Source organism: Diospyros lotus, chromosome 5 (assembly GCF_014633365.1).
Source record: "Diospyros lotus cultivar Yz01 chromosome 5, ASM1463336v1, whole genome shotgun sequence".
Lineage (NCBI taxonomy): Eukaryota > Viridiplantae > Streptophyta > Magnoliopsida > Ericales > Ebenaceae > Diospyros > Diospyros lotus.
This window is the reverse complement of record NC_068342.1, coordinates 32,861,695-32,884,119: the sequence shown is the minus strand read 5'-3', so window position 1 is coordinate 32,884,119 and position 22,425 is coordinate 32,861,695. Positions and strand designations below refer to the sequence as shown.

Here is a 22,425-nt window from a genome sequence, read left to right as displayed (position 1 = left end):
TGAAGGAAGGATTAGGAATGAAGTAAGGACATTTAAAAAATAAGAAATAAAAATGTAGGGCAGGGTACATTTAGTAGGGTAGGGTAAGGTATAGAGGGCAGGGATATTGAGGAAAGGAGGACGAGCACTAAGAACAAGAGATGTAGCAACTTGGAAGCCACGTTTCTTCGTCGTCACTTTCCGACCACCATTAACGAGCTGTGTCGTTTTCTTATTGCTTTGCTTCTTTCTTTCTTTCTCTCTCTCTCTCTCTCTGTCTAAGCAAGTTAAGGGATATTAATTAAATTATCCTTAAGCAGTGTACTATGCATGTATATATATATATAAGAGTTACGCCTTGCTTGCTGCTCACTTACATGTACACACACTCGGACCCTGTAGAGAGAGAGAGAAGGCAAAGGAACATTAAGATATGGAGAAGATGATGAAGATGAGCGGACTGAAGCACCTGTTCGTGACGGTGTTCATGGCCAGCTTCGGCATGGTGCTGGTGATTCCCGGCATCACCGACGTCACCATGTCGGCGCTCTGCCCCGGCCAAGACCGATGCTCTCTCGCCATTTTCCTCACCGGCCTCCAACAAGTGGTACCGATCTTCCTACAATACTCTCATCATCAAACTTCATCCTTAATCTCCTCTCTCGCCGTTTGTTAATTCCCTCTTTTATTTCTTTAAATGAATAAATCAAAGAGAAATATTCCAAAAAAAACAACCACCTTCCACAACCTAGCCATTGTTGCAACCTCATCATCTTCATTTTTTTTTTTTTTCAAAAAAAAAGAGAAAAAATCTTTAGGATGGGGAACTAAAATTCAACGCTGAATGGTAGTTGTAGTACAAGTATGTTGGTCACATATATGGTTCTTGAGATGTGACAAAAGATAAGTACTTGTAATTAACAGTATGTATATATATATATATATTCATTTTAAATTGTGCAATTTCTCGAGGGACCATGCATGATATTGGTTTCGAAACGAGGGAGGCCCACCCAGGAAAGACCCACTTTGCAACACTTATTTGCATTGATTTTCGCTCTAATTTTCATGTGTAGAAGTAGAACTAGCTTCGCTAAATTTATTATTTATTATTTATGAAAGCTTACTGTTTGTCCCATGTATATATATGTGACACATCCTCCAATGTACGGAACTGCTCTCATCTTTAATTTAGGCTTATATGTACATTTTAGTTTTCTTTAGAATGGGAAATACTGAAAAAAGTGAGGACAGTTGCAAGGAGAGAGAGAGAGAGTACGGGCGGGGGGGGTTGGATGGTTAAGATGAAGAATGATTGGGTGTTTATGGATGCAGCTAATTGGGGGAGGGACAATGGTGATGATGCCACTAATTGGGAAACTTTCCGATGTGTATGGAAGGAAGGCCCTGCTGACAGTACCTATGACACTCTGCATTTTCCCTCTGGGTAAGCTTTCTTATTCCTTGCTTCCTTCCTCTACTTCGTACTTATTTGCTGCAAACACCCCACCTGTGGTCCCCCATGAAAAGAAGCATTCTCGTATCCCAAGCCCAAACCCAGTTACAAGATTAAATTAAATTTTAATATTTATAATTTATTAAACTACTTAAAAGGTGATCTAAGAAATTTCCCAAATCGACTGGGTCATTTTAGCAAAGTCCCATTTTCAACCCAATACACCATCACTCTATAATTCAACATTTTTATGGCCAATAATTAATAAGGAGAAGGGTTATTTGTTTTCTAAATACAAAATATTATTATTATTATTACCCATTAACATTCATGAACTGACCCAAAAAACACAACTCATACTTACTTATAGATCATTTTTCATCAATTTCATATTATTAATTAACTAATTAATTAGTGAAAGAATAAGGAGTTATATATAGCCCGCTTGTAACTCTATATATAAAGCTGCCCCTTTTACCCCAATTGGGTGGCGAGCACTTGGAATGGTCGGCGCCAAACGGAGCAGATCAAAGGCTAAAAGACACTAAATACCGTTGTTATTGTCGTATAGTTGCAGCGGCTAGCTGAACATACTTTATTATTTTTATTGTTATATATTGCCTAAAAGGAAAATCAAGAGGCCAACTTTACAGCGGCTATTTCTTGTGAAGTTTAGCTAAGGTTATTGACCAGTAATTTAACCCGGTTTTACCAGTGGTATTGGCGTACAGCAGGACGACCAAGTTCTTCTACGCTTACTACGTTCTGAGGACTATCACTTCCATGGTTAGTGAAGGCAGCAGCCAATGCCTTGCTCTTGCCTACGTGGTACTACTTTCTTCTCTCCCCTCTTCATCTTTCCTTTTAGTAATCAGAGCCCATAGACGTTTAGCCCCAGGCCCCAGGCCATACTTGGGCCTAATCTGTTTTCCCTTGGGCCCCAGTTGATGAGAAAGGCCAAAGGTTAGACAAATTGGGCCCTGTTCTAGTATGTCTGTCAGGCCGTTAATACCGTTGAGACAGGCTTCCCGCCTAAATCCTCTTGAGCTGAAAAGCAGCATTCTGCTGCTGCTTCTGCAAATGGGACTTTCTGACGCATCTCCGGTTTCTATTTTAACAGGCAGACAACATTGCCGAGGCACGGCGGGCCACGGCGTTTGGGATTCTGTCGGGGTTGGGCTCAGCCGCGTTTGTGTGTGGCACTCTAACAGCTCACTTCCTCTCCACTGCTCAGACATTTCAGGTATGTTTTGGGTTTTCTCAGTTCCCCCCTCTTCTCCATCATCAAATGGCGGTTGTGATGTTTCGGGCTTTCAAATTCAGGTCGCTGCATTCATGTCAATGGCTGCAACAGTTTACATGAGAATTTTCCTCAAGGATTCACCGCAAGAAAATAGTGATGATTTGGCGCAGCCAATCCTGAAAACTGAGGAGAATTCTTCTTTGAATGAGGGTGAACCATCTAGTAGTGTACAGGCCTTCAAGAAGTTCCCATCTGTGGGGGATATCATATGCTTGCTTAAGAGTAGGTGAGTATAATCATTTTTGGTTCTTACATTTGCTTGGACTTTTCATTCTTTCGACTCAGAACAGATTTGGGAATCAGAGGCCAAGTGGAGTGGTGCTTTAATTTTCATGATCTAAATACTCTTATCTAATTAAAAGGTACTGACGTGGTTCGGTTTCTTGGCACAGAGTGACATTTTCACAAGTTGCAATTGTTGTATTATTCAACAGCCTTGCTGAGGGTGGACTTCAGTCTTCAACAATGGTACATCTCTTAGTTCAGAGTATAGTTTCGTTTTGGATGAGATTGACTAGTACAAGATCTTGTTTGTCTTTTTATCTCCCAAACTGTTTAGACAAAGTACAAGAGTCAAGAGAGAGCCACAGGCGATCTCGAATGAACTCTTAAGCAGAGTAGAACGAAGACTAACTCTTGAAGCGAAAAGATAATCAATAGAAGTAGCTGGGGAGACTCATATAGTGTTTGAAATGAAAGCAGAACAATGAGATTCATGCCATTGAAGGAATTGTAATTACACAAGAAACAAAAAATCAAATGGAATGTTTGTGTGCATATGTATAAACAGTAAATCCTCCATGGATCTGTCTGGTGCTAGAATCAATCTGACCTGAAACAGTGGAGTCAGTTGGATGAATGAATGAGAAGAGGTTCGAAAAAAGAAAAAGAAGAAGATGCATAAGAATGGTGTTTTATGTGGTTTTCTACATCATAGTAAACCAAAAATTTAGCTACCAACATTAGCATTCATGATCGGTTGATGTTGAATTTCTAAATTTTTTTTCAATTCAGTACTTCTTCAAGGCCGAGTTTCACTATAACAAAGACCAGTTTGCTGATCTCATGCTAATTGGTGGTGTTGCCGGGACTGTGTCACAGGTAACTTTCGGATAGCTTTGAAATGACATATTACTTGTTGATAACTTCATTTCTTGTTGTATCGTCCTCTCTTTACTATACGACCACCCGTTTGTTAATATTTGCGAACATGCAGCTGCTTTTCATGCCTATGTTGGCTCCCATTGTAGGAGAGGAGAAGTTGTTGTCCTTAGGGCTCCTTGTTGGAGCTTCAAGTGTATGTGCCTTTCACTCCTTGAATCAACATAATGTTCTCATGAAGCTCTCTGTATTTCAATTTGGGAATGCGTGCATATGCATCTGCTGACTATGATGTCTGGTCTAATATGCAGATGCTACTAAACAGCATAGCATGGTCATCTTGGGTAATGCTCTTTTTGTCTACATACAACTGAAACCTTCTTTCAAACCTCAATTTGTGTTAGAATTCTCAGAATTCAGTGCTTTAAGTGCACCATATTGAGTGTCTATGGATTTGATATCAACTGGGTACTACTAGAAAAATGGTTTTAACCATTTGGTTGATGGCAGATCTGCTCTGGTATTGCTCTAAGATATTTCAGATGTTATATGTCACTCTTACGAGCATTTATTGAACTGCAGGTTCCCTATGCCCTCGGCGTGTTCTCTATCTTTGCCGTATTGACAAACCCCTGCGTGAGTTCTCACTTCCATTAAGTAAACAACTCATGGTCTGATCAATTTAGATTCTCAGACTACTATTGACTGTTTCTATTTTGACAAGAAATTTTGTTTACTCCTACAGTTAAGAAGCATTGTATCAAAGCAAGTTGGACCTAATGAACAGGTAGCTAGATTTCTCTCCTTCTAAAGAAGGATTAGTTACCAGTTCTTATTCACTTAGCATAGTAGTATTTCTTTGTTTGTATGACTGATTATTAAAAAACTCATGTTAGGGGATGGCACATGGATGCATTTCAGCCATAAGTTCGTTTTCCAACATTCTGTCTCCCTTTATATTTAGTCCTCTAACAGGTAACTTCGGAAACTAATCAGAATGCCTATGCCTTTGATTTTGCATACAAGGAACTAGCAAGCTATACATACTAACATGAATGCCATTTTTCCTTCCAGCATTGTTCCTGTCCCAGGGAGCACCATTTCATTTCCCTGGCTTCAGTCTAATGTGTGCTGGCCTTGCAACGGTATTGACACTTACTTTACAGAGAACACACCACTCTAGATGTTTTGCTGCCATCTGAACTTGTCCATGGATGAACAGGCTAATTATTCAAATGATTCATGCTCATTTCATGAGGCCTGTAAGATCGGCCCAAATCCAGGGTGAACTTAACCCATGGGATCTAGTCCATCTATCTATAAATGGACCTAGACTAGATCCACACACACATACATACCAGTAAACAGATTTGGACATAACGGATCTGGACCAGATCTAGATCATTGACAGACCTAACGGTGATAGGGTAATGGTCCTCCAACGGGCATATTACGGAACCGCTGAAATTCCAACCTGGGTCAATCTTTTAGTTGATTTTCTACAGCTTTCCTTAGATTAGGTTGTTTCAAGATGAGGTTGACACAAGAGCTGAATTCATAAATCTGACTTTAACATCAAAATCCAGCACCGTGTGAAGCTCATATGCTTATTTAGGACACGTAGGATTGATCACTAGCTAAGTTCATTGAGTTTTGTAGACTCTCAGTTGTACCGTGCTATCTACCATTCGGTGATAATGTTTGAGTTATTATTGGCCAAGGAAAAAAACCCATAATGATCGGATACTGTTTGTGCAGATGATGGCATTCATAGTGAGTTTGATGATAAGAGCTGCCCCTCCCGTTCCAAGCAACGCAGGCAGCGACAGCGAATGCAGGGAGGCGTAGTAGTAGCGCTGGATAAATGGCCAAACATTCTCAGCTCAGATCCTAGAAGAAACCACCAACCAAACAGCAAGAGCCAAGGGAAATCATTTTGCAGAGTTGTGTATATCTTGCTATGCCAGAGAGAGTCAGCTTAGGGCCGACTATTTTTTTCACTTTTTTGAAGCTCATAGCAGTTTATTATTAGAATCAATTCAATCTAGCTAGCAGTGGAAAGTTCATCCTTAGTGCCAGAAGAGAAACGTTTATCTGTAAGTATAGTCATTCAGTCATGTGGGGGGTTGAGTCGGCAATAGCCATTCAATCTTTAGCAATAGAGAAGATGTTATCATTAGGTATCCTCACTGTGAGGAGAATGTACAATTCAACTACTTGGTTAGAATGTGATATTCAACTGGATCAGCAGCTTATTGAATGTGTCTATTTCATGAATCGAAACTCAAAAATACTGCTAAGATCTGGCAATTGTATCTATTTCCCATCATTTTCTTATTCATAGCATATTTCACATGCCATTGATTCAATCATTAAAATTGTGCTTGCTACTGTTTGGAACTTCTTCAGAAGTTAGGATTCTCCCTCCAGATCTAACATTAGGTGCATCAAACTAGGCTTTGCTCAGATAGTCTCATTTCAACTAGCTGGGTGGATGGGCAACAAACCAACACAAGGTACTCAGTACAATATGTTCGCAGAAACACTAAAAACAAGTCTGCCAGCCCCTCCAGAGATATGGCTAGAGATAGCAACCAAGGAAACATTGTAATGTTCCCTTCCATGGCTAATGGCCATCTTATCCCTCTCTTAGAACTTTGCAAGCAAGAAAGAGCAAAGGATAGGTTACACCATCTAACCACAATTAATACCCCTTTAAACATCCAGAAGCTCAGAACCTTGCTCCAGCTGAAATTCCCTTCTGCATCCCGCCGGACTCAGAAAACAGTGACTGGCTGTCTTACATAGATGGGAGCCTCACAGGATCGTTTGGTTCACAGATTAGAATCTCGCTTTCTCATACGAGGGAACTGGCGGTGGGGTTAAGAGGAATTTATCTGGGTTGCAAGGCCACCAGTAGAATTCAGTACAGCGGAAGAACTTGGAGCTGAATGCTTGCAGGAAGGATACGGTGATCTAATCAAGGGAATCCACAGCAGGGAATCCATAGGTACATCTCCATGTCATTCTGGTTGGAACTCCATAATTGAAAGCTAGAGTCAAGGTGTGCCAATTATGGGGTGGCCACAGTCTGGAGATCAGTTATTCAATAGTGTTTAAAGGATCATGTCAAATAACCCAAAACAAAAGATCATCTGTCAATTATTGGGTGGCGCGCAGTTTAAAGGATCATCTGTCAAAGGCCATGGATTGAGTTCCTCAGTGTAGCAAGATCCACGACAAAAGATGTGTTCTCGCCTCCAAATAAGCCAGACAAGGAGTTGAAGAAGTTGAGAAGGCAATTTTGGCTAGCAATCAGGCAGTCGCTTACCCATAATAATAATGTTTAAAGCAAGGAATTGTCAAAGAAAAAGGAAAAAAGAAGAGAAAAAAGTTCTTATTTGGATATGAACATACCAAAGGATGGAAATAGTATTGTATGCCAAAAACAAAGGAAGGACAAGATGGTCATGAATGAAAAAAAGATATCACAAATATAAGGCATTTGCTAAAAACAAAATCTGGAAATAGTTCGGCCATATTATGTACAATGCCGCAAAAACAAATTGTTGACTCAATTGAAGTGAATCAAAGCATTCATTCAACACTGGAGGTATCGCTGCCTTCATCAGAGGAAATATTCCTATTGGCATCAAATGTCAAGATGAACTCTAGTATTTCCCGGCCCCGAGTAGAACTCTCACCATCTTGCTCTGGATTTGTTCTCCGCCTTAGGACTGGAAACAACTGCAACATCAGGTCCTGTGGGGGGGAAGCCACTTGGTACACCCACTCCCTTGCCTTGGGTTTCTGCTAGAAATAGAAAGTGCAAAATCATCAGCATAAGCACCAACACTAAAACCATCATCACCATCAACAAAACTATGTGATTTATCCCATTGCTGTCGCAATTGCAATCATCAATGTTATCCATCATTGCAATCATCATCACCATCATTATTACTTTCATAGTTACCGTTGCCATCATCATAGGAATCATCAAAAACATCACGATTAGAATCATCACACCCATCATCCTCACCACAACCATCAACACCACCCTCATTGTCATCAACGTCATCGTCGCCATCGTCGTCGTCATCAACGTCATCGTCATTGTCCCCACTGCCACCTCCACTATCATCATCGTCATCACCACCACCACCATCATCATCATCACCACTAGTGTCATCATCTCCATTATCATCATCATCACTATCATAAAAGTCATAGTAGTCATCATCATCACCATCCTCTTCCTCTTCCTCTTCACTGATCCCAGTGGGAAAGAAAAAAATTCGCCGAGGAACACGATCCTTACCAAAAAAGGAACAGCAGAGAAATTAGAGCTTCCTCCATGCCTCATATGATTTTTACAAAGATATTAAGCCCTATGTGTATCTATAAACCAAAATGCCAAGTCTAGGGGGGTCTAGTAGTGTGAGGACATCATCTACTGGGGCGTTTGCTAGGTCTAGTATCATGAAATTCAAATAAGTCAAGTCAAGAGTTGAAATAGAAATTGTGCTCACACCATAAGAGGAAAAAAATTAATAATAAGTGCTTATACATATGTCTACCCTGAATGTTCATGCTTAAAAGATATTAAACTACTTTTTAAAAATTTTTTACAACTACTTGGGTCAGTTTCAGGAGTCCTCTCTCTATACACAATGAATCTGAAGAAGCTTAATACTGACTGTTGTTTGGAAGTAATGGCAAAAGTAGTTTAGACACCTAGACTAAACTTGGGAGGGATAAAACACAATTGATACAAAAACTAAGATTACCCACTTAGTGAGATTAAGGCTTGTGATCGTGGTTGTTCCTAATAATACAAAAACTTTAGATAAGAAACAATTCACATAAATAGGGAGAACTGAATTTTTTACACAAGATCCAAAACCATTCAGTAGGTGGACAAGACAAATTCAAGGGAACCAGGCATAAGACAGGTCCTCTCTAGTCATTATAAAATCCATTGATTTCTATTTTAGCTTGGCAAAATCCATAGATTTCAAGAGTGAATCTCCATGCACCCAAAACAGATGGATCCATAGATTCTCAGTCATAGTCCTAATGTCATGTATACATGGTCCATAAGCCAAAGACAGTATATAGAAACACATAAGGCCAGGATCCATGAAACACACGAGGCCAGATCCAAGAAGCAAAAGACATTACATCCAGAATTGCTATGTCTCCAACATATATTATGAAGAAAGAATACCTTCTCAATTTTTGCGGGCAGAACAGCCCTGTCAAGGGCTGTTGGAGTCCATATTTTTATGTCATGCTCAATCCCACTGCTAGCAAGAACAGTAGTATGTGGATGACACTCAATGCAATTCACCACATCCTGATCCGCTTCCATAACACGAATAAGCTCCCCGCCCTTCTTCTTCCAGATGAAAATCCTGCCGCAGTCAGACCCACTCATAACATACTCACTTTTAGGCCCAAAGAAGTTCACACCCTTCACTGTTTCACGGTTTCTATGCCCCTTGTAGACTTGAGGACGAACTCCAGCATCAGTATCCATGTTTGAAGGAGATGCTGCTGACTGATGTTCTATGCTCACTTCACCTGCATCACTGCCCATGGATACTGGAGAGGCTGGGGCTGGATCTGGTCCCAATCCCATATCTCTTGTAAATAGATATATGAATTCATCATTATAAGAGGCAAGAAGCTCACTCTGATCTGAAAATGCCAAGCCTGTAATTCCCACTTGCTCATTGCCAATCAAATGTGGAGGGCAAAAGTAGTCAACAGGCTGACCAAAATCAGTTGACCCATCCCACTTATATTTGCGAACATCATAAACTCTAGTATACTCATCAGACCCGGCAACTGCAAACAGATTTGGATTCCTTGGATCTATTGCAATTGCATTTAGTTGAATGATCGGCATCAAATTCCGATCAGGTTGGGACTTGCAAGTAAACAGTTGTGTAGCAGCTCCAGTTCTCAGATCAAACTGTGAAAATAGATATCAGTGTCAAATCATTTAAGTTTAGAAAATCAGTCTGATGAATAGAAAATTAAGAAAAACAAGCAAGGAATTTTTAAAGATGGCATTCATAAAATGAGATCCAACCTATGAGTTCATCAACATTATTCATCACCTGTGAAACATTATCCAGGTTTATGCAGAAGTACATATATTTCTAATTAAGAGAACAAAAAAACTACAGGAAGTAATATAATAAAAGAATTATTGCTTACATGCTGAACTAATCCATCCTCACCACAGGTATAGAATATATGTGGGCTTCCAGGTTCAATGGCCAGCTTATGAGCCCGACCATCATGCTTCCCTAGCAATTTAGATTCCACTAGCCCTCGTTCCAGAATTTGAGCATGCCTTACCTAATATTAAAAAAAAAAAAAAAACACACATTGGAAACAAACAACTAATAATTCTTTAAATCATGAAATAAAGCCTTATCCTAAGTTCTAGAAATACAACTAAGCAAATAGAAGCCTCCTTGAATAATAAGGATGCTTGACAAATTGTTGCTAAACATATGCATTAGAACAAACATGAACCACAAGGTAGGTCATTAGGATACTTAAAACATTTCAATCCAACTAGTGAATCAAATTATGCACAATTTTTCACCTTGATGATCTTCCACATGGGTTTTATCATCAAGAATTAAGGCAACTATCAGTATGTTAGGAGTTGCTTCAGTTCCTAAATTAGCATTCCAAGAAAACATTTACCTGGCCATCAGCAGCACAGGTGACAATGCTTCTATCATCTGTATAAGGCATGATTTTTGCTTGGAAAACATTGTTATGATGACTAGAATGAAATGATAGCTTCACATGCCCTGTTTCCCAATCCCATAGCATGACTCTCCGGTCATCAGAGCCTGACACGAGAATGTCACCATATGCATTGAAGCTAATTGTGTTAACACAACCCATGTGTTTTTCCAGCTTTCTAAAGATATCAAGTCGGAGCACAAGATCCTGTAGCGAAAAAAAAAATTCAGACGAGAGCATTGCAGAACATAAAGATTCTCATACAGCTGCATGAGAGAGAGAGAGAGGGGAGAGAGAGGGAGAGACATCCAGACTCTCCTGTCAAAGAATAAAGAGCAACTCAGTAGAAAAAGAACTACTGCTTTTAAAACAGGTAAAAACATAAAATAAAATGGGCCTAAAAATTATGGGAACAGTTCACAGATTGACATGAACCAACCAACATAAGATCATAGAACATCACTCAATCATAAACTTATTAGGAAGGGAGCAAAATGTACAGAACCCTTCCAATTCCCCCATCATATATTGCAGAAAACAAGCAACGATGTTTAGAAAGTGCCTAGACTTAGTTTCGTTCTGAGTTTGAAGAGTTAATTTGTTGCTAATTTTAAGAATATCAATCCTTACTTTCATCGAAATGATTGACCAAAAAGTAATCTCTTTGTTATAGATCTGTAATCTTGTTCTTGCTCCTACTCCAAAAGCATTCATGGCAGCATTGAGTTCAGTAGATAAGAAAATAATGAATAATTCAATAAACTTCAAAACTTACTATTCCATTCTAAGAAATCCCACTTAAACTTCAGGTTCAACCACTATTATTTGACAGGCAACAAAGAGCTCAGAATTTGGCTACTACTTCAAAGTGTCATTAGAATGCAAGTCCAAAAGTGTCTTAAGGGTCATGTCCAACAATCACCACAACGATAGTCAACAAAGATTAACAAAACACCAAATAGGTAATGCCTATTGACTTATAAGAAATCACCATAAGTGTTTCCCAGTAACTTCTCATTGGGATTGGATAACATAAAAATGAATAATACTCACATTCATGTGCTTTTCAAAATGATAGAAACATCTACGTTGAGAGTAAAAATGATAATATAAAGATAAAATTAAGCCTCTATCTAATAGCTTAAGTTTTTAGATTAATTGTTGGTTAACAATTTAACATGATATCAAAGCAAGTAAAGGTCTTGAGTTCAAAACTCAGCGCCAACACAATATTTAAATTGTTGCAAGTAGTTGAGCCATCTATGCAATGAAGCCTGACCACATGTGAGGGGGCGTGTTGAGAATAAAAATAATAATATAAAAGATAAAATTAATTCTCTTATCTAATAACTTAAACTTTCAAATCAAATGGTGGTTAATAATTTAGCCATCTGTTTCATTGGATGCCATATTTAGAGGGGTAGGAACAATCTAGAAATATTGCAACTCATAATAATCCATGTCAATTCCAAGAACTAGATTAGCAGATTTCAACTTTAATTTTATGTATGGCAATTGGTAAAAGAAATTTAAATAAGCTGCCATCCATCTCAGTTATCTATGCATTAACTACAGTATTTGTAGATAGGGTAGAAAGGGGAGGAAATGCAGTTTTCAATCAATCTATGTATCTACATGTCCATTTTTTCCATTTCAGAACTGCTTTAAATCATGGGAAAATCACTTCAAGATATCAAAATTCAGGGGCAAATTCATCTCAACTTTAGCCAATACTATATATACTGGGGAGAAAGCAGAGGTGAATAGGAATACAGACATATGCTGCCATGGAAATCCATCTTACAACTAGAAACACGCAACTGTCACGACCCCAAGCCTGACAATTCTCTTCCTTCCAATCTGATGAGAATTAAAAGGATCAAACACCCGAACAAAGAGCAGAAAACAGAGAGAGGATAGAGAGAAATAAGAGGGGAAAGGGAAACGATGCAGAATTCTGATATTCTCGTTAATTGCAATCCATCCCAAGGATGGGAGAATATACACAAGGTGTTTGGGAGGAGAGATTCTCCTGCCAGGGTGGGCCCTACACCCTAACAAACTTGATATTCTCCTAACCTCCTCACACATGGCAGTAGCTACTTCTACATTAGGAATTACAGCAGTAAAAGTAAATAAACTAACTTTTGCATTAGGAATTACAGGAGTAAAAGTAAATAAAAATTTAAAGGAGCTGTGGTAACGGTCCTTCTCGTGACATTTCCCCCCTCTTTAACCACTTTCTTGTCCTCAAGAAACACTACGGAGGCTATCAGTTCTTGGGAATTGCTTGAGGAGATTTGGGAGGTACTCCCAAGTGTTGTCATCAGATGAACTGCCCTGCCATTTAACCAAGACTTGAATGAGAGGAGCTCCATGCACGTACACAACCCTTCTCTCCAAAATAGCTTCATGTTCCACTATCTGGCTAACCTCTTTAGGAAGGGTAGGCAATGCAAAACCCGTTGGTTGTGCCCCAACTAATCTCTTTAGGAGCGATACATGAAATATAGGGTGAATTAGTGGAATATCACCAACGGGTGATATGCCACCTTCCCCACCTTAGCTTCTATGGGAAATGGCCCATAGTACTTTGGATTGAGCTTAGTGACCTTTCCTCGAGTGATAAGACTTTAGGTGAGGGTACTTCAGCCTCAAATACACCTCATCCCCTACTTCAAACTCTCTTTCACTTCTTCTCATGTCAGCAGATTACTTCATTTGATTTTAAGCTAAAGCTAACTCTTGCTTCAGCTATTGGGTCACTTTCCTCTTCTACTGCAAATAATCATCTATTGAAGCCACATTGGATCCTCCCTCCACTGCAGGCAGAATGGATGGCTTGTACCCAAACAAGGCCTCAAATGGGGACATTTTAATTGAGGAGTGGTGGGTGGTATTGTACCACCATTGGGCCAGGGATAACTATCTGTGCCCCTCCTCAAACTATAAGAGACAAATGCACCTTAAGTAAGTCTTGAGACTCTGGTTCACCCTCTCGGTTTGCCCATCTGTTTGAGGGTGATGAGCTGTGGACATGCTTAGTTTTGTTCCCAACGACCTCATCAACTCCTACCACATCAAGATGGTGAAAATCCTATCTCTGTTTGAAACTATGGACTTAGGAGTCCCGACTTAACCATCTAGTCTAAGAAAGCCCTAGCTACCTCTTGAGTTGCGTAGGGATGACTTAACCCTATGAAATGGGCAAACTTGGTCAATCGATCCACTACTACCAGAATACTGTCCTTACCCTCTGACCTGGGCAATCCTTCCACAAAGTCCACAAACACACTCGACCAAGCTTGGTCTGGTATAGGCGAGGGCTACAGTAGCCCAAGGTAGGCCACCGTTTCTGATTTACATCTCTTACAGATGTCACATGCCTACACAAACCTCTTAACCTTTGATTTCATCCTCAACCAATGGAATATCCATTTAACTCGTATGTAAGTATTTTGTTCCCCTGAATGTGCCCCCAATGGAGACTCATGCAAGGCCTGTAAGATCTTTTTTTTGAGGTTTGCATTATCTCCAATCACTATTCTTCCTTGGTACCTCAACATTCCTCCACTCAAAGTATAGCCATCAACCTCATTGGCCCCAATAGTCAATCTCTCCAGTAAATTTCTAAGCTTCTCATCCCCCTCATAGCTATCAATAACCTCTCGGTACCACTAGGTCACCACCACTGTCATAGCTGCAGAACTTCCTTCTTCATGGCACCTTGAAAGTGCATCAGCTGCTACATTTTCCTTCCTTTTCTATATTGTATTATGTAATCCAATCTCATTAGTTTGGCCATCCCCTTCCTTTGCAACTACGTTTGAAGTTTTTGTTGTAACAAAAACTTCAAACTTTCATGGTCCGTTTTGATTATAAATTTATCCCATTCCAAGTAGTGCCTCCACCTGTCAACAACCATCAATACAACTAGAAATTCCTTTTCATATATGTTGAGGCCTAAGTGTTTAGGACCCAATATCTAACTTAAGAATGCTAGAGGCCTTCCTTCCTGTACCAAAATTGCCCCTACTCCTATTCCACTTGCATTTATTTCCAGAATAAAGGGTTGTTGTTGTTGTTGTCCCAGTCTTCCGCCTCACTTAATCAAACATCCACACACAAAAGAAAGAAAAAACAAAATATGGAAACAATAAAATAGAAGAATACACACAGAAGAAGGCACAGAATTTATCCTGATTCAGTTCCCTTATGGAAACCTACATCCAAGCTGCCTTAGGCCTCTTCTCCACTATCTTGAATCACAAGGACGATTACATGCACTGTAGAACACTCTCTCATAGCCCTATTCCTAGGCAATACAGAGTTAAACCCGAGATTACAAAGCACTCACCAGCTTTTTTTTCACACAACACATACTCGCACAGTTTTCCCAAGATAGAATCAAAACCGAATGAGAATTAATGACCCCCGACCCCTTATTTATAAAACATAAGGGCAGACCAAACAAGACATAACCGACCAAACAACCTTGGTCGTTATAACTAACCAACTAACAAAAAGATGAACTACTGAATACATACCTGACATAACTACCCTCCCGAGACTCTAGCTAATCTAATACAAATGACTTAACAAATTCTACCCTCATTTGAGTTAGATTAGACTTCCTCAGGACTGCTACCTGCACCCTCCCTTGTTGCCATGCTACTCCTTTCAATTTGATGTAAAGAATGTGTTTTTGCATGGGAATCTCAAGGAGGAAGTACACATGGATGTGCCACCAGGATATTATGCAACTAGGAAGGAACCTATAGTGTGTAAACTAAAGAAAGCCCTATATGGCTTAAAACAGTCACCTAGGGCTTAGTTTGGTAGGTTTACAGGTGTGCTACTTAATATGAGGTACCGAAAAAGCCAAGGAAATCACACCCTTTTCATCCATCACTTGGCTATAGGGGGAGTGATAGTATTGATTGTTTACATGGATGACATAGTGGTCACCGAAAACAATAAAGAAGGAATGGATAAACTAAGAAAATGTTTGATGAAAAAAATTGAGATTCAAGATTTTGGAAGGTTGAAATACTTTTTGAGAATATAAGTGGCTCATTCAAAAGAAGTTATTTTTATCTCCCAGCAGAAGTATGTAGTGGATCTCCTAAGTGAAACAAGGCTACTAGGTTGTAAAGCAGCAAAAACCCCTATTGATCCGAACCACAAGCTAGGAGAGGCAATGGAGGATGATATGATTGACAAGAGGCTTACCAAAGGCTGGTTGGGAAGTTGATATACTTGGCTCGTACTTGGCTAAACATAGCCTATGTGATAGGAGTTGTCAGCCAATTCATGCATAACCTGAGGGAACCTCTTCTCAAGGCTATGTATAGGATTCTACACTATTTGAAGAGAACACCTGGGAAAGGCATTTTGTTTAAGAAAGGTGAGGCCATGCTACTAGAAGCCTACACAGATGCTAACTATGTAGGATTAGTTGTGGATAGAAGATCAACATCTGGCTATTGTACCTTATTGGGGGGTAACTTGGTAACATGGAGAAGCAAGAAACAAAATGTGGTTGCCCAATCAAGTGCAGAGGCTGAGTTTCGATCCATGGCCCTAGGTATGTGTGAGTTATTGTGGTTAAAGGTATTATTGGAGGATCTCAAGATCGAGTGGACAAAAACTATGAGACTTTACTGCGATAACAAGTCAGCAATTAATATCGCACATAATCCAATTCAACATGATAGAACAAAACATGTTGAAATAGATAGGCATTTTATAAAAGAGAAGTTAGACACTGGGATGATTTGTACTCCTTATATCTCCTAGGGGGATCAGCTAGCAAACATGCTAACCAAGGGGCTTCCAGCAGCTATGTTTAAAAGGATGGCAGGTAAGATTGGGATGTAGGATATACACTCCCAATCTTGAGGGGGAGTGTCAGCAACAAAGATTCCTAATCTCGTTCCTATTCACGAAACAACATATGGAACAAGATATGATTGGTGTATTTATTTATAAGGAATGCATCTTTTAGATTTAAATTGATTGATGTTTATTTCTATAAGTTGTTGTATCCTAAGGCTGTATAGGTTTCCTAATCTAGGTTTAGAATCTTTCTTAAAATGTTTTTTTAGCAACTTCCTAATCTATAAAGGAAGCTAGTGCATAAATCAAATCAACCTTTGGCGAGGTAAATAAGATTAAAGAGAAGAATTTTAAAGTCCATTTGTGATAGATCCCTTTAGATATCTAAATACCCACTTCACTGCATTCCAGTAGGATTTTCCTAGAATTGCCATAAACCGACTTACTACACTCATTGCATGAGCTAAGTCGGGTCGAGTGCATACCATACTATACATTAAACTTCCCGCTACACTCGAGTATGGAATATTTTCCATTTCCTTCCTACTTTCCTCATCCTTTGGGGATTGATCGGAGGACAACTTAAAATGAGAGGCAAATGACACATTTACAACCTTAGCATTTGCCATTCTAAACCTCGATATCAGCTTTTCTAGATAGGATTTTTGAGATAGGTAAATTTTCCTTTGTTGTTTACTTCTAGAGATTTCTATTCCTAGAATTTTCTTTGCTTCACCTAGTTCCTTTATCTCAAATTTAAATTTTAGTCTCATCTTTAGTTGTTGAATCTCTTGCTTGGATTGACTTGCTACGAGCATGTCATCTACATAGAGAAGCAAGTAAATTGCGATGTTAGGTGAGACATATTTAAAGTAAACGCAACAATCATAGGAACTTCTAAGGTACCCTTGCTTTAACATAACAGTATCAAATTTCCTATACCATTGTCTTGGAGACTGCTTAAGTCCATAAAGGGATTTCTTAAGCAAACACACCTTCTCCACCTCTCCTCTAAACTCAAAGCCTTTAGGTTGATCCATTAAAATTTTCTCATCTAAGTCTCCATGAAGGAAAATTGTTGTTACATCCATTTTCTCCAATTTTAGGTTTAAATGAGCAGTGATGGCCAACAACACTCTTATTGAGGTATGTCTCACAGCAGGTGAGAAAACATCATTGAAATCTATTCCCAGTACTTGGGTAAAACCCTTTGCAACTAACCTAGCCTTGTACCTAGGTTTAGGGTTGTTTCCAACACCTTCCTTGATTTTATACAGCCATTTACAACCCACTATTCACAGTCCTTTAGGCCTATCAACCAGATCCCAAGTCTGATTCTTCCTAAGGGGTGCAATTTCTAACTTCATGGCTTCCATCCATTTTCCAAAGTCTCTAAAGGCCACAGCCTTTTCATAGGTGAGGGGTTCACCCTCCTACACTTTCTAATGCACTAATAAGAGCATATGCTATTAAATCTGAGTAGCCAAATCGTTGTGGAGGCCTTCGGGTCCTAGGCTAGCTACCCCTTGCTACACTATATCTAGAAGGGTCTAGCTGGTCCCTTAGGCTAGAGTCTGCATCACTTCCTCCTTCACTCTCCTCAAATTGAGTTAAGCCCTAGTCTTGATCTCCTTCCTGGACCTGTTCATTCAGGTCCTGATCATTTCCAGATGTTTCTATGGAATTATTAGCCCCTATTCCAGAAATTTCCACATCGATGGTCTCTCCCTTTTCCTCTAAATCATGCTGCTTATTTCCTAATTTTATGGTAGTACATTCATCAAATGTCACATCTCTTATGACTATTGTTCTAGGCCCTTCAGGTTCAAGGTTCCATAGCTTATAGCCTTTTACACCAGTGGGATAACCAATGAACAAGCATTTTTTGGCTCTAGGTTCAAGCTTGCCTTGCTTCACATGAGCATAAGCTAAGCACCCAAACACTTAAGGTGATTTAGACTTGGTTTATGACTTGTCCACCTTTCATAGGGGGTTTTAAAGTCAATGACCGCTGATAGAGACCTATTTATCACATGAGCAACCGTTGGCTACTGTCACACTCAAGGGTGGAGCCCTTGTGAGTTGACACTTCAGCTTTTTGGTCGTGCTTTTATCAAGAAAGTTGTGGGTACTCCCACGATCTAGTAGAATCAAGAGGTTACAACCCTTAATTTGCCCCTCCACCATAATGATTTTGTTGTTAGCTACTCCCTTCACAGCGTGAATTTAGATCTCTCCATTGTCCTCTTTCCCAATATCCTCATAGTCCTCTTCTTTTGCCTCCTCTTGTTCATCCTGTTCATCCCCTTCCAGCAACAGGATTTGCCTCTTGCATTGATGCCAAGGATGGTACTTATCCCCACATCAAAAGCAAAGGCCAGCTAACCTCCTTTACTCCCTAAGTTGCTCTCCAAAGGGAACTAAACTTGATCCTATCACATTTTTCACTCCACTGCCCCCCTTCACTAGATCTCTATTATAGCCCTTTCCTCCCATGTTAGATGTTCCTACAACCACCCCCCTTGGTTGCTACCTTTGTTTCTTTATTAGGGCCTTCACTAGCATCTCCAGTAGGCGGGCACTCTCAGATGCCTGTTCTACCATCCAGGGCTTCATCATTTTGACCATTGGCCGTAGCTCTTCACTTAAGCTACTCATAAAGCTTGACACAAAGTAAGCTTTTGAGAGGTGAGGATTATGGTCGATCATGTAAGACCTGAGTTCCTCAAACCTTCGTAGATAGGCTCCTACACTCCCCGTTTGCCTTAGTTTATTAAATTCCTCAATGGTGTCCATCATACTCCTATCCCCAAAGTGCTCACAGAGTTTTTCAGATAACTCTTCCCAAGTATGCTCTCCTCTCACCCTTAAACACCCTTGAAACCAGGCATCCACTACCTCGTTGAAATATGCAGTGACCAATCTCACCCTCTACACCCTCAGTATGTTATACCACTCAAACAGCCTCTCACATTTCCTCAACCACCATCGAGGATTAGCCCCCTCAATTACCGAAATCTCCATCTAGGGCATAGGAATCCCTGAATGATGAGGGTTGTGCAGTTCTTCTCTATCCCTACCCATTATCCTTTCCAACTCCTTCTCTGGGTCTACCTCAATCTCAAAGGTCCCATTTCCCGGGTTCATTCTATTCCCTTGCAAGATTGGCTCATTCCTTTCTCTAAGAGGGAAGTCGGGAGAGGCCCTCACCGAGTTCTAGCGGGTGAACATCATCATGAATTGTTGCATTTGAGCTTCCAGCTCTTCCCGCACTCGCATGATCGACCCTTCCAATCTCCACTCCAGTCCCTCCATGGAACTCTCCAATTTACAATCAATGGCCACAATCACCTCATGGTTCCAATTTACAATCAATGGCCACAATCACCTCATGGCCACAATCTACTCGGTTCTGGAAGTCGTTCATCGTTGAGCTGACTTGCTGCAGCTACGACTCTAGATTCTTCATACGGGTTCCTTCCGCCATTGCAACTCTCCACAGAGTACCAGCCGAGAATCATTCCTTTGATACCAAGATTGTCACAACCCCAAGCCCGACAATTCTCTTCCTTCCAATCCGATGAGAATTAGAAGGATCAAACACCCAAACAGAGAGCAAAAAACAAAGAGAGAAGAGAGGAAGAAGGATGAAGAACAGAGAGAAGAGCGGAAAACGATGCAGAATTCTGATATTCTCATTAATTGCAATCCATCCCAAGGATGGGAGAATATACACAAGGCATTTGGAAGGAGAGATTCTCCTGCCAGGGTGGGCCCTACACCCTAACAAACTTGATATTCTCCTAACCTCCTTGCGCATGGCAGTAACTACTTCTACATTAAGAATTACAAAACTAACTTCTGCATTAGGAATTACAACAGTAAAAGTAAATAAAAATTTAAAGGAGCTATGGTAATGGTCCTTCTAGTGACAGCAACCTTATTTATTTCAGCAGGGGGGACTGAACCAGAGAATTACAAAAATAAAAGAAGTTATAACTATAATTAGGTATTGTCAGTATACTTGTGGCAAATTTTAAGAGTTGCAAAAAAAGATTCAAGTGAGAAACAATTGTCCTATTTCTTTTTAAGTGAGCTCACAAATCAGAGAAAAAGGTAGACTGTTTTTGAACTGGTAATGCGTGTCAGCTTAAACCCAAGATTCAGCATATTTTCCCTACATCACTTGTACTCTCATTACATCATCAGTCCAAAATGCCACTACAATCATGTGTGGGATTTGGCATTACCTCAGCCCTCAGGAGAAGAATCAACAGTTGTATAAAGGAGCTTAAAATGACATAGGTACAGGACGACTTCTTACACAAATGAAATAGAGGAGAGCACACGTAATATTTAGTCTCCAGTACATAGATAGATTTGCTATATTATGTCAGAATGGCTGTCAAAAATCTAAACATACTGTCCACCTCATAATAATGCGAAACATCAAGGAATCTAGTAATAAGTTATGCTCAGCCTCCTGTTATCAATCATTATCTAGCCGCAAACAACCCCCCCCCCCCCCCCCCCCCCCCAAAAAAAAAAAAAAAAAAAAATGAAAAAATAACATCGAGAGAAGCCATTAACATGGTTCTAATTGTAAACACATAAGATGACATACATACATATATAAGCTCAAACAGATTCCAAATAATGCCCTTCGAACTAAACACAATTAATTAAAGTTCCCGATGAATCCACATACAAGCACTTGATCTTTGATCAGCGTAAATTTCACACCACAATCTCATATAAGCTGATCGGTACCAAAACCTCAAACTAGTAATAGGACCGTATATAGTCAATTAGCATACAGAACACTGAGGCAATCAAATAAACACATAATTCCATCAATGGCCAGCAGTCGTAACTAAAAGGGGGAAACAGAGAACAAGAAAAGACCTCGGAGGCACGGAGGCGGTGAATGAAGCTTCTGGAAGAGAGCTCGCCGACCTCTCGCCGCCATACATTGACAATCGCGCTGTGGAGGCTCGTTCCAGGCCTCTTTCTCATCTTCGAAATCGAGAACGCCTCTGATATAGATACGGACCGGTTAATGCAGTCGCGATTTGTCTACACGGACGAACGACCACAGATAAAGGAATCAATAGAGAGAGAAACCAAAGGCGGCGTAAAAGGATTGTTGAACGACAGAGAAGGCTACCCTTTTACACTTTCACTTTCTCTCTCTCTCTCTCTCTCTCTCTTTCTGTGTATATATATAATATGTATGTATGTATGTACATATCCATCAAGAACAACGCTTACGCTTTTTGGAGAGAGAGAGAGACTGTGCTTTCGGGTTTGGGCAACCATGCGCGACTGGTTCGCTCGGCTCGGAGACTGGGACGTCGAAAGTGAAACGGATTAATTTGATGGGTTTCGGCTGGTGGTTTGTTTATGATTATGAATATGGATCGGACGGCTGGTGCAGTGAGGTTTCCACAGCGGGACACGTGGCGAGAAGGAGGGGTACGTGGCGTAATCAAGCGGCGATCACATGGTTTGGTTGATCCCACCATTCCGCACCATAGGAAAACCTCCCTCCCTACGCAACTGTAACTTTGGCCCGTAGTTTGCAGCTTCCACGAAACAGGTTGAGTTTTTGTAGGATGGGATGAAGCCCACCCCACCCCCAGCATTCACCATTCACTGCTGAAACCACCTTTTTATTTTATATATATATATATATATATAGTATGTTATTAGGATCTACACAAAGGCGTTGATAAAGGCCAATTGAGAGCACCCATGCTAACGCTAATACTAATGCTAATACCGCATCTAGAGACGAGCCTCAAGGTACAGGTCAAGTGATTAGATTATGATAAGTTAAAATTCTTATTAATAGGTCATAGGTTCGATTTCTTATCTTATGTAGTAATATAAAATATTTACTTGCCATTTACCTCTTCTATTAAAATTAAGAGCACGAGTAACGGGAGACCACACAACAACGATAATCTCAAAG

General features: G+C 40.0%; 2 protein-coding genes across 12 annotated transcripts in view; one reads left to right on the top strand and one right to left on the bottom strand.

The window, feature by feature from the left end:
- LOC127801406 (uncharacterized) overlaps positions 1-6,139 on the top strand; it is a 32,360-nt gene extending 26,221 nt beyond the window's left edge. Inside the window, exons 2-14 of one of the 2 annotated variants that reach the window (XM_052336521.1) lie at positions 1,315-1,426; positions 2,167-2,263; positions 2,556-2,678; positions 2,759-2,964; positions 3,131-3,206; positions 3,753-3,839; positions 3,955-4,035; positions 4,151-4,183; positions 4,422-4,475; positions 4,585-4,626; positions 4,736-4,814; positions 4,914-4,984; positions 5,598-6,139. In XM_052336521.1, coding sequence (XP_052192481.1) covers positions 1,315-1,426; positions 2,167-2,263; positions 2,556-2,678; positions 2,759-2,964; positions 3,131-3,206; positions 3,753-3,839; positions 3,955-4,035; positions 4,151-4,183; positions 4,422-4,475; positions 4,585-4,626; positions 4,736-4,814; positions 4,914-4,984; positions 5,598-5,687 — 1,151 coding nt within the window. In that variant the 3' untranslated portion in view covers positions 5,688-6,139. Of the gene's footprint in view, positions 1-1,314; positions 1,427-2,150; positions 2,264-2,555; positions 2,679-2,758; positions 2,965-3,130; positions 3,207-3,752; positions 3,840-3,954; positions 4,036-4,150; positions 4,184-4,421; positions 4,476-4,584; positions 4,627-4,735; positions 4,815-4,913; positions 4,985-5,597 lie in introns of both variants that reach the window. The other variant, XM_052336523.1, reaches the window with a different exon arrangement.
- The window catches only part of LOC127801404 (uncharacterized), a 41,066-nt gene extending 19,092 nt beyond the window's left edge, over positions 1-21,974 (bottom strand). Inside the window, exons 1-7 of one of the 10 annotated variants that reach the window (XM_052336509.1) lie at positions 21,723-21,930; positions 21,357-21,527; positions 10,569-10,820; positions 10,068-10,211; positions 9,070-9,819; positions 7,816-8,155; positions 7,215-7,649 (exon numbers count right to left, since the gene is read on the bottom strand). In XM_052336509.1, the coding sequence (XP_052192469.1) occupies positions 7,540-7,649; positions 7,816-8,155; positions 9,070-9,819; positions 10,068-10,211; positions 10,569-10,820; positions 21,357-21,527; positions 21,723-21,770 (1,815 nt within the window). In that variant the 5' untranslated portion in view covers positions 21,771-21,930 and the 3' untranslated portion in view covers positions 7,215-7,539. Of the gene's footprint in view, positions 1-7,214; positions 8,156-9,069; positions 9,820-10,067; positions 10,212-10,568; positions 10,821-21,356; positions 21,528-21,618 lie in introns of those variants that run through there. The other 9 variants (XM_052336515.1, XM_052336516.1, XM_052336514.1 and 6 more) reach the window with 9 other exon arrangements.
- Positions 21,975-22,425: the final 451 nt, after the last annotated feature.